The following is a 14,243-nucleotide window of genomic DNA, read 5'->3' as shown; positions in this document are numbered from 1 at the left end:
ATAGGTATTAATGTAGCAAATTATTGAAAAAACTAAAAAACAAAAAAAAAGTATGAGTAGGTTGTAGTAATGTAAAATAAGTAATATATATTTTAATTTATTTGGTACCATTAATAATTATGCCTTCCGTATGGTACGGATAAACAAAATTTTTGGGGAACATGGAGTTTTCAAATTTGTACAAAGTTAGACAACTCAAGTCGACTCGAAGGTCCCCAAAATTGAATTTTGGTTTGAAAGACCCCGTTGCAAAGCAACGGCCTCCTCGTGGTGTTCCCTGGGTACCGATTTTAACATAGTAATCGGGAGCAAATTCGAGCGGCGAAAAACATACATGAAGGCATATTTATTTTAAAGTTTGTTATCTGAGTAACGGGTATCTGATAGTCGAGGTACTCGACTATAGCGTTCTTCCTTGTTTTTCGGTGCATTTGTTTGGCCCTGACATTGCACTTGCAGCATGGAAAATGGGAAAACTGTGCGAACGCAGCAAATGGAAAATTCAAATGGGCGATATTTTCCCAAGAAAAATGGTTGGCTTTGTTTATGACAATTTCTAAATTGGGCACTGCTCAGAAAGGCAAAGAATTGAGAAATCGAAGGAAAAAAAAAGATTTAACTATAAATACAGTGGGGCTTTGAAAATAATAAATAATAATCAGTTATATAAGGTGAATAAAAAAAATGTAACTTTAAGGGTATTTTTTTTACCATCCACTTCAAGTACAATATTCAGATTAAAACCAGATTGTTTACGAAAGGGCCATCTGTAATCATTAATCATAACGATTCAATCATTTAGAATAAAAAATCTTTAGTGCTTATTTTATACCTATATAATGATATTCTGATAACGTGCATTGTGTAAGTATATACAAGTTACATCTATAAACTATATCTAATTCCCACTGTAATCGGCGGCTGGGAATAGTTTTGCGAGTTGGGGTCGAAAGGCGTCATAAAAACACGCCCACAGCCATGACACAATCGAAGATGATGCCTGGTAAATATGCCCCCTATTTGCCCGATTTTTTCCCCGGGGGATTGAAAAGTCTTTTGACGTTTGCGCCCAATTTGGCCATAAATTTGAAAAATGATTTTGTACAACATTTTCTGCACTCGTCAGTCGGGCAGAGCAAGAATTTTGTGTCGCTAAATTGAAACGAACGACAACCAAATTCCGTGCTGAGTCAATTTTCTTATTTTTAGTTGCTGCTTTTGGTATTTGATTTTATGTTATTCTTTTAAATGTATATTTCTGTTTGCGAATAATAAAAAAATATATATATGTTTGTGCTAAATTTAACCCAATTAGTCTTGTCGGTTTTCTAAATTTATCTTTGCAATTTACTTTGATTTTCCTCTGCCTGCATTCCTCGGCCGCAAAATCAATCGAAAGAGCAAATTCGAGGGGGTTACGGATCGGGGATTAGTCATGCAGGTGGTTCTCTTATTATAATCTACGGCCCACCATCAACATCGACATCGAATCAATTCACAGTTCGGCTTGTGTTTAGATATTCTACAACCATCATAAATTAGATTTTATATTTTGAATCGATTCCCCAACGTCCAATTGCCCAATTTGTGAATTTGTTTATTGGCAAAAAATTATGCTGCGATCTGGCGAAAGTTATTTCAGAGACGTTGCTTTTCAAGGTCGTTGGATTGTTTGCAAAGGATTTTTGCAGTTAAGATCTCTGCTTTGGATGTTGGCCAAATAATAAATATTATTTTTTTCGCATTTTTCATTTGGCATATCTTTTTGTTGCTCCTTTTGATATGTGGGCAGGGAAAATAAAAGAACGGTGTCGCGGAGACTGGAAAATGAAATGGGGAAATATATTTTAGGAAGTCTGTCATAAATAAAATACATTAAAAGTGCTTAGGCTATATTTATTTGGGAATTTGAATTCGTTTAGGATGCGTTGAACTTTAAGAGGTTTTCTTTTGTTCATCTATTTTATATAAGCTTGCTAGCTTGCTTATAATTGTTTTTATTTTAATGGGGGCTTAGAAGTCTATTTTTTGGGAGCTACATACTTTTTTGCCAAAAACATTATTGAGGAGGCCAAGGTCTTAAGGGTTTCAATCCTTAAACTAAGAGAGGGTAAATATTGTTAAATGTTAATATGTATATAATATTATACAGTATATTATATTAAGTTTAATATTCAGCGGAAACTATACTAAGTACCACTTAAAAAGCCATTAATTGCTATCCTGTGACAGCCAAGGTTACTTTCTAATCATCTTCAACCTTTGAGAGACCTTCACGCATTTCTTCGTAACTGAACCCGTAAAAAATAATAGACTAAGTGCAGGCACACGCCTTGACCCAGAAACCCACTTAGAAACGAAACCCAAACGATCGTAGGATCCGTAATACCTGACTAAATGAGCAACTCTCCTTAGTGTAGGGTGCTCGGGAAAATCGGCCGAAAACTTTGAAGAAAACTTTTCGAAATTAAGAGCCGTGCGCCGATCGGCGATCGCCGGACTCTCCGGTGAGAGGATCTTGAGTTCTATTTTCGAAAAAACGTTTTCGAAACTGGGAGAGTGAAAGAGCGAGCGTATTCTCGGATCTCGGTTGTTGTTCGTGTACGAAATGTGAAAGTTCATTGTTTCATTGAGGAAAAATGGTGAAAAAGTCAAATTATCTAACAGTGGCGAGATGCGGCGGGGATTTCAAAGATTTCGAAGATTTTTTTTTGAGGATTTCGAATTCGGCATTCGAAATGGGAGCAGATCGGCGTGCGCCCGGAATATCTACACTCAGTGGTCTCTGCGGAGGTTTCACGTTTGAACGTCTCTCGAACGAACACAGACGATTTCCACGGAAAAGCGCAATGTGAAAGCCAAAAAAGACTAGAAATAGCCTGGCGTGACGTCCCACACAGACGACAGACAGCAGAACGATTAGCACCGTCAGTAGCGGACTATAGCGAACCGAGAGAGGATCTTACGATAACCGATCTAACTGATCTTCAAGTGTTTAGCCTAAGAAGTGTTACGAAAATGCCAACATTCCATTGCTAAAACCATTGTTAAAACCTAAAAAAAAATATAAATAAAATAACAAACGGGAGAACATAGATTCATCAGGTGGTTGTGTCAAACGCGAGTGTCTCAAGTGCCTAAACCCAAGGATGTGTCTCTAAAAAAAACCCCAGACGCCCGTTCATCGAGCTGTGTGAGAAATCCCGAGTAGTATCTGCAGCACCACCGGGTGGTTTTAGTGGTTCGCGGGGACCATGCCGGTCATTGCCGATGCCGCCAGCGATGAGCCACCAGCAAAATGTTGCAAACATTGTGAGGGTATGCCTAGATCTTACATCCAACCTATCCAAATATCCACCTATCTATCCACCTACTCTTCTCTGTATAAACAATGGCCGGAAAAGTGCAGTGCGGGTTCGTTAACCGATTGGCTATTAACTTCGGCCCAAAATCCAAACACAATTGAAAGATTTATGCTTAATTTTCAGCCCCCTTCCGCGTGGCCTACCCAATTTCTCCCTGCCACTTGACTGACATTAACTTTGCTCTCCATTTGTTTGTATTAATTTTTCTTGCTCTTTTGCCCAGGGGCAGCAATTGCTGGGCACTTAGTTTTTCCTGCTAACAACAAAAAAAAAATTATAAAAAAAGAATACTGCTGACGCGTCTACTTAAAATTTTTCAGCAGTAGTGGAAAACCATGACAGCTAACGCCACCGGCTGCAAAAAAATAGGCTCGAGATTAGCTGGGGAAAAATGGATTTTCGTGGCGGTTTTGACAACATTAAAGTTCTGACCGGAAATGTCAAAATATTTTGCACAGGAAACTAATTAGGTTTCAAAGAGGATTTTCATTTCAATTATCTTTCGGAACCTCTGAATTGAGCCATAAACATAAGCTTTAACTGCATTTGATACAATAATTGTTTTGGCTTCGTTCAATGGCGTTAAATTAATTAGAAAGATTACATTTTCCAACTGCCAACCATTTAACATTAACTCTTAATTAGTAAATGTACTTGACAAAAAACATTTTATTTGGATAATTCGGTCTTAAAATTATAGTATTTGATTTATTTATTTTAATGCAACCGACATAGTGCTTAAAAGTTCCAAAGCCACAAACTCATAATAAATCAGATTTGAAATTTGGATGGACATCAAATATAACGTTTGTAAATTGTCCATAAAAAACTTAAATTTATTTTGTGCTATACGTTAAATTTACAAAATGTAGAGATTAATATTAACCACCACTAAAGTGCGGTAAATATGAGGTTAAAAATAAAAATGCAGGAACATCTAACAGCTTTATTTTAGTTAATTTAGATTAATTAAGCAAAAGTGTTGTCCCTAATGAGGGGAGGCTGTTTTGTTTTTTCTCTAGATTATCTGCCTTTTGGCCGTGCGTTTTCTGCTTGGCACGCGCTCAATGTCAAACTGACCAGCCCACCTTCCCCCGCCCCCTTTTACGCCTCTCCCCACCCACTGCCACCCACCACCCACCTCCCCACAGCCCTTCTCCGCCTTGGCTAACGAGCTGTTAAAAATAAAGCATTGTAAAATGTTGTCAACAAATGCAGACATTGTATGAGTATATAATATAACGAGGAACCCAGCAGATATGCCAAAGTTAAACAAAGCGTGGGCGAACCCCCAGAAAAACGCAGCCGGGGAATCGAAAATCGTGCGGGAAATATTTGATATAGAAGGAAAGGAAAATGCAACTCATATAGGAAGAGGTCTTTCGTAACCATTTGGCTGTTATTTCAGACTCAACAACAAATTAACGTTTATATAAGCTTTTTGAAAATAAGCAAAAACAATTATAAAACTCAAAATTTGGGGTTTCAAAACAATCCACCCTTTTAAAAATAAATAAAAATGATTCCAGCCTTTAAAAGAAAACTCTTTTATCTTTTACCCCTTTAAAATAAATACAAATTATTATATTACCCAAAATATGGGTTCTAAAACAATCTTCCCTTTAAAGATAAACTCCTTTTATCTTTGAATAGGCAAATAATCCACCGCTGGCACTTGTTGAAAGCCACGATAAATAAACTACCCCCCGAAGCATTTAAAAATAAATAAATTACACTAATACCCAGAATTAATCAAACTAAAAAGATCAGCGAACAACAACAGGCTAAGCCAAATCATCTTGGCCATATAAACGACTTGTTTACAACAATGCAAGCTTGTTTACAAATAGCAGAAAAGAGCAGAAAAATTCCATTTCTTGTGGCTAATCGAAACGTAAAATTTTCCAAGCCTTGACACTCTTTCAATGTATTGCGAACACACATATATTTTTCTTCGTTTTGATATATAGCGTATTTAATGGCTGTGATTAGAAAACTGCAGCGAAATGTAAAAAAAATCATTTAGATTTTTTAGTTTATGGCTTTTTTATTTACATGATTAACGAGGGGCAGACAGCTCAGCAAAATTAGACGAATAAAATTAAATTTAATGAAAATGAAAATGAAAAAGAAAAGCGAGGCAGACCCAAAACGACTGCTCTCTCCCTTTCCAGCTTTTCTTTTATTCCTCCGCTGTTTTTATGAGCATTTTCAATGTAATTTTTAGTGTTGAGTGGGGCACAAGGTGTTGTTGTCGTTTTGTGTGTTTTCTGCGTGTGAGCGCTCTTAAACACTTTGAAATGAGTGTCGTTGGGGCTATTTCCAGTCCTCCTCCTCGGCAAGCCCTTACCATCCATAGAATTCCCTTTGGCCGGGCATTCCTGACATCTCATTCGATTGCCGTTTTCTTTTTCGACGGCGGGGGGGAAAATCGTGCTGAACTGTGAATTTGAGCAGGGGGGGATTTTCATTTTCAGTTGTTCAGCCGAAGAATTTTGGGGATCACTCGTTGACTGAACGGACAAAGCTCATTGAACTGCTTGGTGCACAGAGAAAAAATAATGGAACGTTGGTTAAACAATGTTGAGGAAAGGATTTCAGTTAATACAAACATTTTAAATGGAAGTTCAGGAAATTAGGCGGATTTTTGTGTTGAAGAAATGGGTTTTCATCTGATACGATCTTAAACTCGAATCTAATTTATTTGAATTGTAAGTGTAATATTGATATTTATCTCATTTGGATTTAAGGATAGTTGATCTTATTTTTATGTGTTTACTAAAGAACATTTTATAAAAATAAAAAAGTTTACGTTATTTTTAGACCATAGGATTGGAAGAGATGTTCTTAAAATTTTTTGTTTTTTTTTAATTTATTAGTATTAGTACTAGTATTTCTCATCAAAAGTTATCCAATCTTAGCTCCCCATTTTCTCTCTCTGTAGCCCCAAAACTACTAACTCAAAAGCACTCAGTTTGCAATTGGAAAATCAATCAACTTGGAGGCTTTTCCAGCCAGCCGTCCAGTGGGAAATTCAAAATTTCACTTACAACTCGGCGAGCCGCACACAAAGTGGCAAATAAATTTGCACTTGCATCATCATCATCATGTATCGTATCGAATGGAATGAATAGGAATACGAATGCGAGTGCGAATACGAGTATGAATATTGATATACCATATTCCATGGCAGCCAGAGCGTCGTGTTCGATTGTTTTTCCCCGCTTTTCCTTGCTTTTCCTCGCAGCGCGCGAATGTGTGAAAAACATGCCGCAATATTGCCGAAAAAGCCAAACGCACACATGGAAATTGCGGCGGACTGTGTGTATATTTGCATTTTGCCCATTTTTGTAGTTGAATTTCTGTTGTTGTCTGAATCAGCCAGAAAATCCTCCCTCCCTTTTTGACGTCTTTTTTTCCGTTTTTTGTTCTTTGGTTGAGCTTGTACAACGCGGCGTATGAATATAGAAATTTATTACTCCTGCTTTTTTCCAGTTTTGTTGTTTTTTTCTAGCTTGCGCAATGTTTACACACATTAAATGGCAGCGTCCAGTCAAAGTCAAAATCCCTGTACACGAGAAAGAGAGAAAATGAGCATCGATCTTTGATTTTTTAAGGGAAAAACTGGGTAGAAGTTCTGCTATTTAATATTTATAATATTTAAAATTTACTATACGAATTTAATAGTATTTTAAATCAGAAAAGTTAAGGAAAAACAAAAGAGAAGTACTGCTCCGCTAGAAGAGTTAATTTATAAGTTGGTATCCGGTATACCAAATAAAATATAATAACAATTTTGGATTTATTATTAAAATTTTTTGATTAATAATTTATTTTAATTATAAAAGTAGATTTTCAAAAATGGTGAAAAAATATCTAAACACCCTATATTTATAATATAATAGTATATGGGTCAAATAAAGTATTATAAATATTCTAATCAATAATTTTTTAAAGGATATTTGAAAATATAATATCAATAAATCGATATCGATGAAATATATAACTCAATTTTTGATAATATCATCTATTTTCTCCCCGCTTAGTTTTTGTGCATTACTTTTGCATGTTGCAGACACATGTTCTCGAGCCAGAAACCCAAGCAACAACAGCAACAGGCAGTTTTTCGTGAATATATATGTAAATCCCCAACGTATGGCAGCGCTATATAGCCCACATTGTCCAGTTTTACCTCGTTTTGCAATTTTGCTGGCCAAGAAATTCGTTGGAAAATTCGGAAAACGAAAGCGCACGCATTTGTGCAAATAAACAATGTGTGGGCGTGTGAGGGGTGGAAAACAGGTGGGGGTGGTGTGGTGTGGGTGGTGGATTTCTAAAAGGGGTGGGCGCAAAGCTACACACATCTAAGCAATGTTGGAATAGTTTACAATGGGTACTATTCCTGTAAGTGGGCGTTTTGGATGTGGAAATCAGGATGAAAGATTTGCGAGCCTATACCATCGTTTCAATTTCTCCAAAAATGGTTATGTTAGGATATTTTTAATTTTTTAGGAATATTTTATAAAAAATACATATCTACAAAACATTATTAACAGAATACAAATTGATTAGTTAAATATGAAATGTTAGAACTAATCTTTTTTCATGTAATTGTTGTACATAAATCCGAACTAATATGCTTTTCGTAATCTGCATCAGACCTAAGTAAGCTTTTGTTCTTTTTCCATTAGCTCCTTTGTGTCTGGTGATTTTCTCATTTTCCTTCAATAAACGCAATAATTCGCTATTGCCACTGGAAACTACTGCATTCCAATCTCACTAAAGAATCGCGGAAAAAATGCGAGAAAACACAGAGAATGAGTGGAAAATAGAGGGATTTGTCTCGGGGATCTCGAAAGTTGGCAATCTGCAGGTGTTCCTTTCGCTGGATAAACAAATTACCTGGCTGCCGTTTTTTTCCGTATTTGAATTGTTACAAATTTTTTTGTTTCTGTCTTATTGGCAAATGTTTTTCTTGGTAATTTAGTGAAGTTTTCATGCGAGAAGCGTGTGTCTGTCGGTTTTTTTTTTTTTTTTTGCAAAGGTCGTTCTTCATGTTTCACATTGCCTTTTATTTAATAAACTGATTCGCCGTGCCTTTCTGTTCCCTCGGCTGCATTTATTCGCTCGTTTCGCTTATTGAAATGGAATCCCATGAATTTTTTATTGTAAATGCAACAATTTGTATTCATGGCATCGCTCGGGTCGAGTTCAAGACCCAAGTTTCTCGAGACCGGGATGATGTAGCATGACCATTATGACCGGGACCGAAACCGGGACGAGATGACGGCGGCGACCTTGAACTCATTTCAATGAAAATTGCAGCATTAAAATCGAGGCCAATGGCTGGGCTGAGTACGGAAAATGGTTGCGAAAATTCTGCAAGGTTGCTGAAAGTAATTCAGGTGAAATGAGTGTGGAATGAAGTGGAAATCTTCTTGAAATTGGTCAAATTTAAACGATATTTAGGGAATTTCAAAACTACTTTGGATATACATACATAATAAACATCAACTATTAAAACAAGTATGAAATGAGACTTGAGAAAGCTGAACAATCTCATGCTTTGAATATGACTCAGTTTTTGTGTTATCATATGTTCTATTTCTATTCCTAGGGAAACTGAGTAATTTTTAAAAATATTATATAGGGATTACTAAGACCCATTTGGTATAAGTTATCTTACAGAACACATCTGAGTCAGGAAATAATATAATTATATTCGGGACCAACCCATTTAGCTGCTTTCCAGTCCATAAACATTGGCTAAACTTTTATGATTATTTTTTATGTGGGGATAGAGCGCTCACTCGGGCAACACTCTTGCAAATGGCACCCCCATCTTGCCCCCAAGCAGCCCCATTTAAACCGAAAACACCCACTAAAGTACACACATTTCGGAACAGAGTCCGGCGCACGCCTCATTAGAACACCTTTCAGTTTGCTGTGTAATTTTCGCAACATTTTTAATGGCGTGCGGGGACATTTTGGCACTCGAGTGACCGTGTGCGTTTCCCCGCTTTTTCCCTGCGAATTTCCTCGCATTTTCTTTGGTTTTCCCTGCCTGCTGCTGCTGCTGCGTCGCACGCAAAACTATTTAGAGAAGTGTCAAGAAATGTCTGCATTTTGCATTCGCCGTGGCCATTGCATTGCAACATCGCAGCAGCAGTCACACGCCTGCCACTATATATACTATATATATATCCTATACAGATACTATATATGCGATATCTGGTGCGGGCGGGCGTTGATAAATTACAAAACATTGCAGTGGCTATTTTAAATGTGGCATGAAATTTGCTTTTTGCATATAATTCGCTTTTTTAGCAGCGCTTTTTATGCTGTCAACGGAATCGGGACTATATGGCATCTATATCTCAAACTGTCGACTTTCTGCCTCGGCGGAAACTATGTCAGATTCCCCATTTGCTTTCGAGTGCATAAAGCGACCAACACTTCTTCTAAACAAAAGCATCCAAAAACACGCAACGCAATTGCCAAAATAAAAATACCGAAAAAAAACCGAAAAACCCAAAAGAAATTGTCGTTTGCGTTGCGTTTTGTTTGTTTGGCGTTTTGTGATTTATTTTCGCTTTGACAAATGCACAAAAATTTGACCATGGCATGTCAAGAAGTGTGGTCATTGTATTTATAATGCCGCTCCGATACAGATAAATGGCCAAAAGGCGGGGGCGGAGGATCTAAGACAGCTGAGCGATAGATGACTCGATGCGATGGCTCTTCCAGAAACAGAAACTGAAACATCAACAAACTTTGCAAGGACCGTAAAGACGCGTGATCCGAGTGGCTAATTAGTCAGGGATCCGCGAAAATATCTCGAAAATCTACGTGAAATGTGTTTGAAATTAAGCGGGAATTTTTCATATATATATTTTTGGCTGGCCATGCATAACAATCATAAAATTAATGATGAAAAAGAAATCCATTATTGGGTGCATACAAAAAGTATTCAACAAAATAAGAGTCGATAAATTATTAAGCAGTTTTTAAAAAACATTTAAAATTTATACAGATCTCCGTTCAATTACAATTATAATAAAGAAATACATCATAATGACATTTTTAAACATGATTTCTTTTGTTGCTACAATAGCAAAGTATACATTCTTTTTCTGAAATTCGAGCACAACCTCATAAATGTCTTTGTAAAAAAAACCCCTTTTCCCTCGACTGCTAATTACCTCACTTTGCGAACAATTACTCGCTGCTTATGGAGCTCCCTTTAATTAGAGTAGTGCTCGTAGTAGTTCTTGTACCAGGCAATTAAAGCCTTCAAAGTCGGATAACTTCATTTCCGCTGAACAAACAACAACAGCTGGGCGAAGTTGTCTGATGCATATTAATAAACATGAATATTGTCAATGTGGGTCAGGAAAAAATATGGCAAAAAGGGAATTGAAAGAGCAAAAACGTACAGATAGAAGAAATAAAGACCAGACGCTGCAGGCCATATATAAAAATAGAAACCTCGCGAACTGAAGTTGAAACAGGTGCATGTTGCACGATTCGAGTTTTTCTACACTTTTTTGTTTGCCGCAATGTTTGCTCTTGGTTGTGGGGGTCAATTGTTTGTTTCTTTGCACTTTTGAACTTTAGTTACTTACACTTTTGACTTTGAAAAATGATAAATATTATGGGAATTTAAAAAAAATAGAAATTATATATTACTTCAAACTGCATTGTTGTCTTTGTGTGGCATCGAAAGAAATTGCATTTTACACTCGCTGACATGGCACAAATCTCTGGAAACTGGCAGCACACACAACTTTTCAATTTCCCCCACAAATCCCATTCACATGCCAGTTAGTTGGCCCGACAATGCAATCAACATAAATACAAATCCCTAAACTATTTTAATGTCGACTTGACCCCAAAAAGTAGCTCCTGTGTGTCCCCTGGCTTAAAGTGTAGTTGCTGTTGATGTGGTAATGGAAAAGTTTGGACAACAAATAGAAAAAAGCCGAAAAAAGTAGAGACTCAAAGAGCCAACTTAAAAACGCATCAAAGTCGGTTTTTGGCTGTTGGCCAAAGCTGCTAACCGGGCGTATACGTAATCAGATGTGCTGCTGTCCCACAGGAAAGTTTTCGGTGTGATGACTTTCGCTTTGGAGACTCAATTGTTGTGCATCAACACTTCAAGGTTTCCTTTTTTGGGTCCATTTCATAGATTATTTAGCCAGCTAACTTTTAACGGTTATTGGGGAAAGTGTCTGGGAAAAGTAAGTTCAGTAAAAATTACATTTCACCAGGGAATAAAAGTTTTAAAAAGTGCTTAAAGATGCTTTCTCTATAAAAGTGTTAAAATATTTTTTTTATTATGTATGGTATTATTTGTTTTTAAAAATCATAAAATATTAACATAAACTTCATGTTTTACTGAAAAATCTTTATTTTCTCATATTGAAAATGGGTTTTTCTCTACAATTTCTTCCGAGCGTTGAACTTTGTGCCCAATAAATATTTATTTGGTGTGATATAAGAGGGCAGATATTGCTGCTATTGTAAAAAACACATGCAGACACTTCAGTTCATTGACATCTCGCTAATATTTTGCCATTAGCCCGCGTAGAAGAAGCTGTGTCCCAATTTTTCTGGGGCCAAAACCGAAAAAGAAAGATGAAATATGGACACCATAATGAAAATGTAAGCCCAGACATGGCCCAATATTTTACAAAGATTTTGCATAAATTGCGATGTTGGGCCGCCTGTGAAAATGTGAAACAATCAAATGGCAATTAACACTTTCCAGCCAAATCACATGTTAATGCCCCATTCCGATGGATATTTTGTGTTGGCCATCTTGTGTTTTTTTTCTTTCGTTTTTTTCTTGTTGGCCTAATTGATGGGCCTGGCCAATAACCTCCGCCATCAAGATTCTTTTTACAATTAGTGGAAATTTGTTGATTTGCATAAATCTGTTTTATTCCCTCCCTTTTTTCGTTTCCCGATTCGCTATTGTTTAGTTCTGATCTGTCTGCTTTTGGCCTGACTTTTTTATTGGTTTCAGTTGCGCATTTCCCATCTGAATTGTTTATGTTTATGCTGTGCTCTGTTGTTAACTTAAATATTTAGCTGCCATTGCAGGCGGTACATTAGTCACCGATTAAACGTTTGGAATTTGAAAGAGATTTCGGTTGCTAGTTTTTATTATCAGCCAACGTTTATTTTCAATATGTTGAGTTAAAAGTCAAACACATAAGGAGGAATGATTTTTTTTTAGCAATATAAATAATAAAAATTCTAAATATTACTATTCTGTACTTACTTTTTGTTAATTATGTTTTGATATAGGTTCTAGAAAAAGCTGTATAAAAATAGCAGGATTTAATTTTTTGAATTTGAACTTGTTTTCATTTTTATGAAAATGATTTTCAGTACTATTTTTGTATCCTTCGAGGGGGTCCGACCTATTCACCTCAAGGGTTTAAATCATATTTCGGACTCCCTCCCGTTGTTGTTAATTGCTTGAACAGAGGCAGCGACATCATAAACATACATTTGGATGGGCCTGCATTTATTTTTAACCCAGTTTCCCGTCGTTCCATAGTTTTTATATCAATGACGGTGCTATACTCTATATATGTGGTATATGGGTGTATGCTTTTTTATATGCTTGTCAGCCTTTTAGAATTTATGTTGTGTTTTTCATACATTCTTCATGGTTTGTCTTGGCTGTTTCATTCCTTTCTATAAAATAATTTTGTTGTCTTCGCGGCGAGGGAGGCTATGATTCTTTTTTTTTTATTTTATATTTTCTTTTTTGTTCGAGACCCCAGGGCGGTTAGTCGGTTGGTCGAGAGAGCAACAGATTTCTTTGCTTCACACGCATTTGACTTTCAAATGAAGGACAAATATTGTACGGGCGAACGGGCGGGCAGCAACAACAAACAAACAAACATGCGGGGGGGAAATGGGGAAATTGTGGGTTGGGACTGAGAAGGTGAAAGTGCGAGGGCGTTCTATGAAAGTTTTGCATTGGTTTGGATTTTTCCATAGCCCCTATTTCTTCTGGGCGGCTGTGTTTCCCTCGTTCTATTCCAACTTTGTTCTTGTTCGAGGCTGTGCATATAAATTATGTGAGTAATTCGATTTTAAACTGTCCGTTATTTGCCGGTTTGTCCCTATTCGAAAAAGATTGTTGAAAAGTGGAAAAGTTTGCCAAGTAATTGCCTGGATATACATTTATTGTAAACAATTTGGAGCATAGAAAATGTATGATGCATGACAAAGAAAACCTTTTTGTTAGGCGTCCAGGAAAATCAAAATTTATTATTGACAATTAAAGCATTTAAATAGTGTATCTGTGTTTAGAGGTTGCCTAATTTGGAGTTGGGTGGCTAAGACTTAATTGACTTCAACTATATCTCTAATTTAGCGCTGCATATTTGTTTATAGAAAAAGTTGTTGGGCTACCTAAAGTAAATTTTAAATTATTTTTTCTGTGCTTTTTGAATAGCAAGAAGTAATATATATATATATCCATAAATAAGCTTCAGATAAGCCCGTTTAAAAGAATATTTATTTGTTTGCTCTGAAATTCCGCAATTAATTCCCACTTGAGCACTAGAGCAACAAATTTATGCTGGCTAAATGGTTTTTATTTAATTCGAGTGTCGTGCATTTTTTAATGGCTCTCCAAGTGCTTAAAAATATTTAGCTTTAGTGCTTTTCTACGCGTTTTTTACGTTTCTCAATTTGAATTTATGCTGCACACGTTGGACATAGAAATGTGGTAGAGGCGTTGTTTGCAACGTCCGGCGGCCAAATAAAAATAGATTGGCCCAGCGATGGCACTTAAGCCGCCGCGGCAACATTTTATCGACACGAGCCAACTGTCAGTCGGATTGGAGATTGGGG

The 14,243-nt window shown here is 36.6% G+C and overlaps 1 protein-coding gene across 1 annotated transcript in view; it reads left to right on the top strand.

The window, feature by feature from the left end:
- The first annotated feature begins 2,800 nt into the window (after positions 1–2,800).
- LOC119552595 (AF4/FMR2 family member lilli) overlaps positions 2,801–14,243 on the top strand; it is a 48,440-nt gene continuing 36,997 nt past the window's right edge. Inside the window, exon 1 of the mRNA XM_037862250.1 lies at positions 2,801–3,318. Within this exon, the coding sequence (XP_037718178.1) occupies positions 3,255–3,318 (64 nt within the window). The 5' untranslated portion in view covers positions 2,801–3,254. The remainder of the gene's footprint in view (positions 3,319–14,243) is intronic.

Source organism: Drosophila subpulchrella, chromosome 3L, assembly GCF_014743375.2.
Source record: "Drosophila subpulchrella strain 33 F10 #4 breed RU33 chromosome 3L, RU_Dsub_v1.1 Primary Assembly, whole genome shotgun sequence".
NCBI classification, from domain to species: Eukaryota; Metazoa; Arthropoda; class Insecta; order Diptera; family Drosophilidae; genus Drosophila; species Drosophila subpulchrella.
The sequence above is the reverse complement of the archived record's forward strand: the minus strand, read 5'-3'. Positions and strand labels throughout refer to the sequence as shown.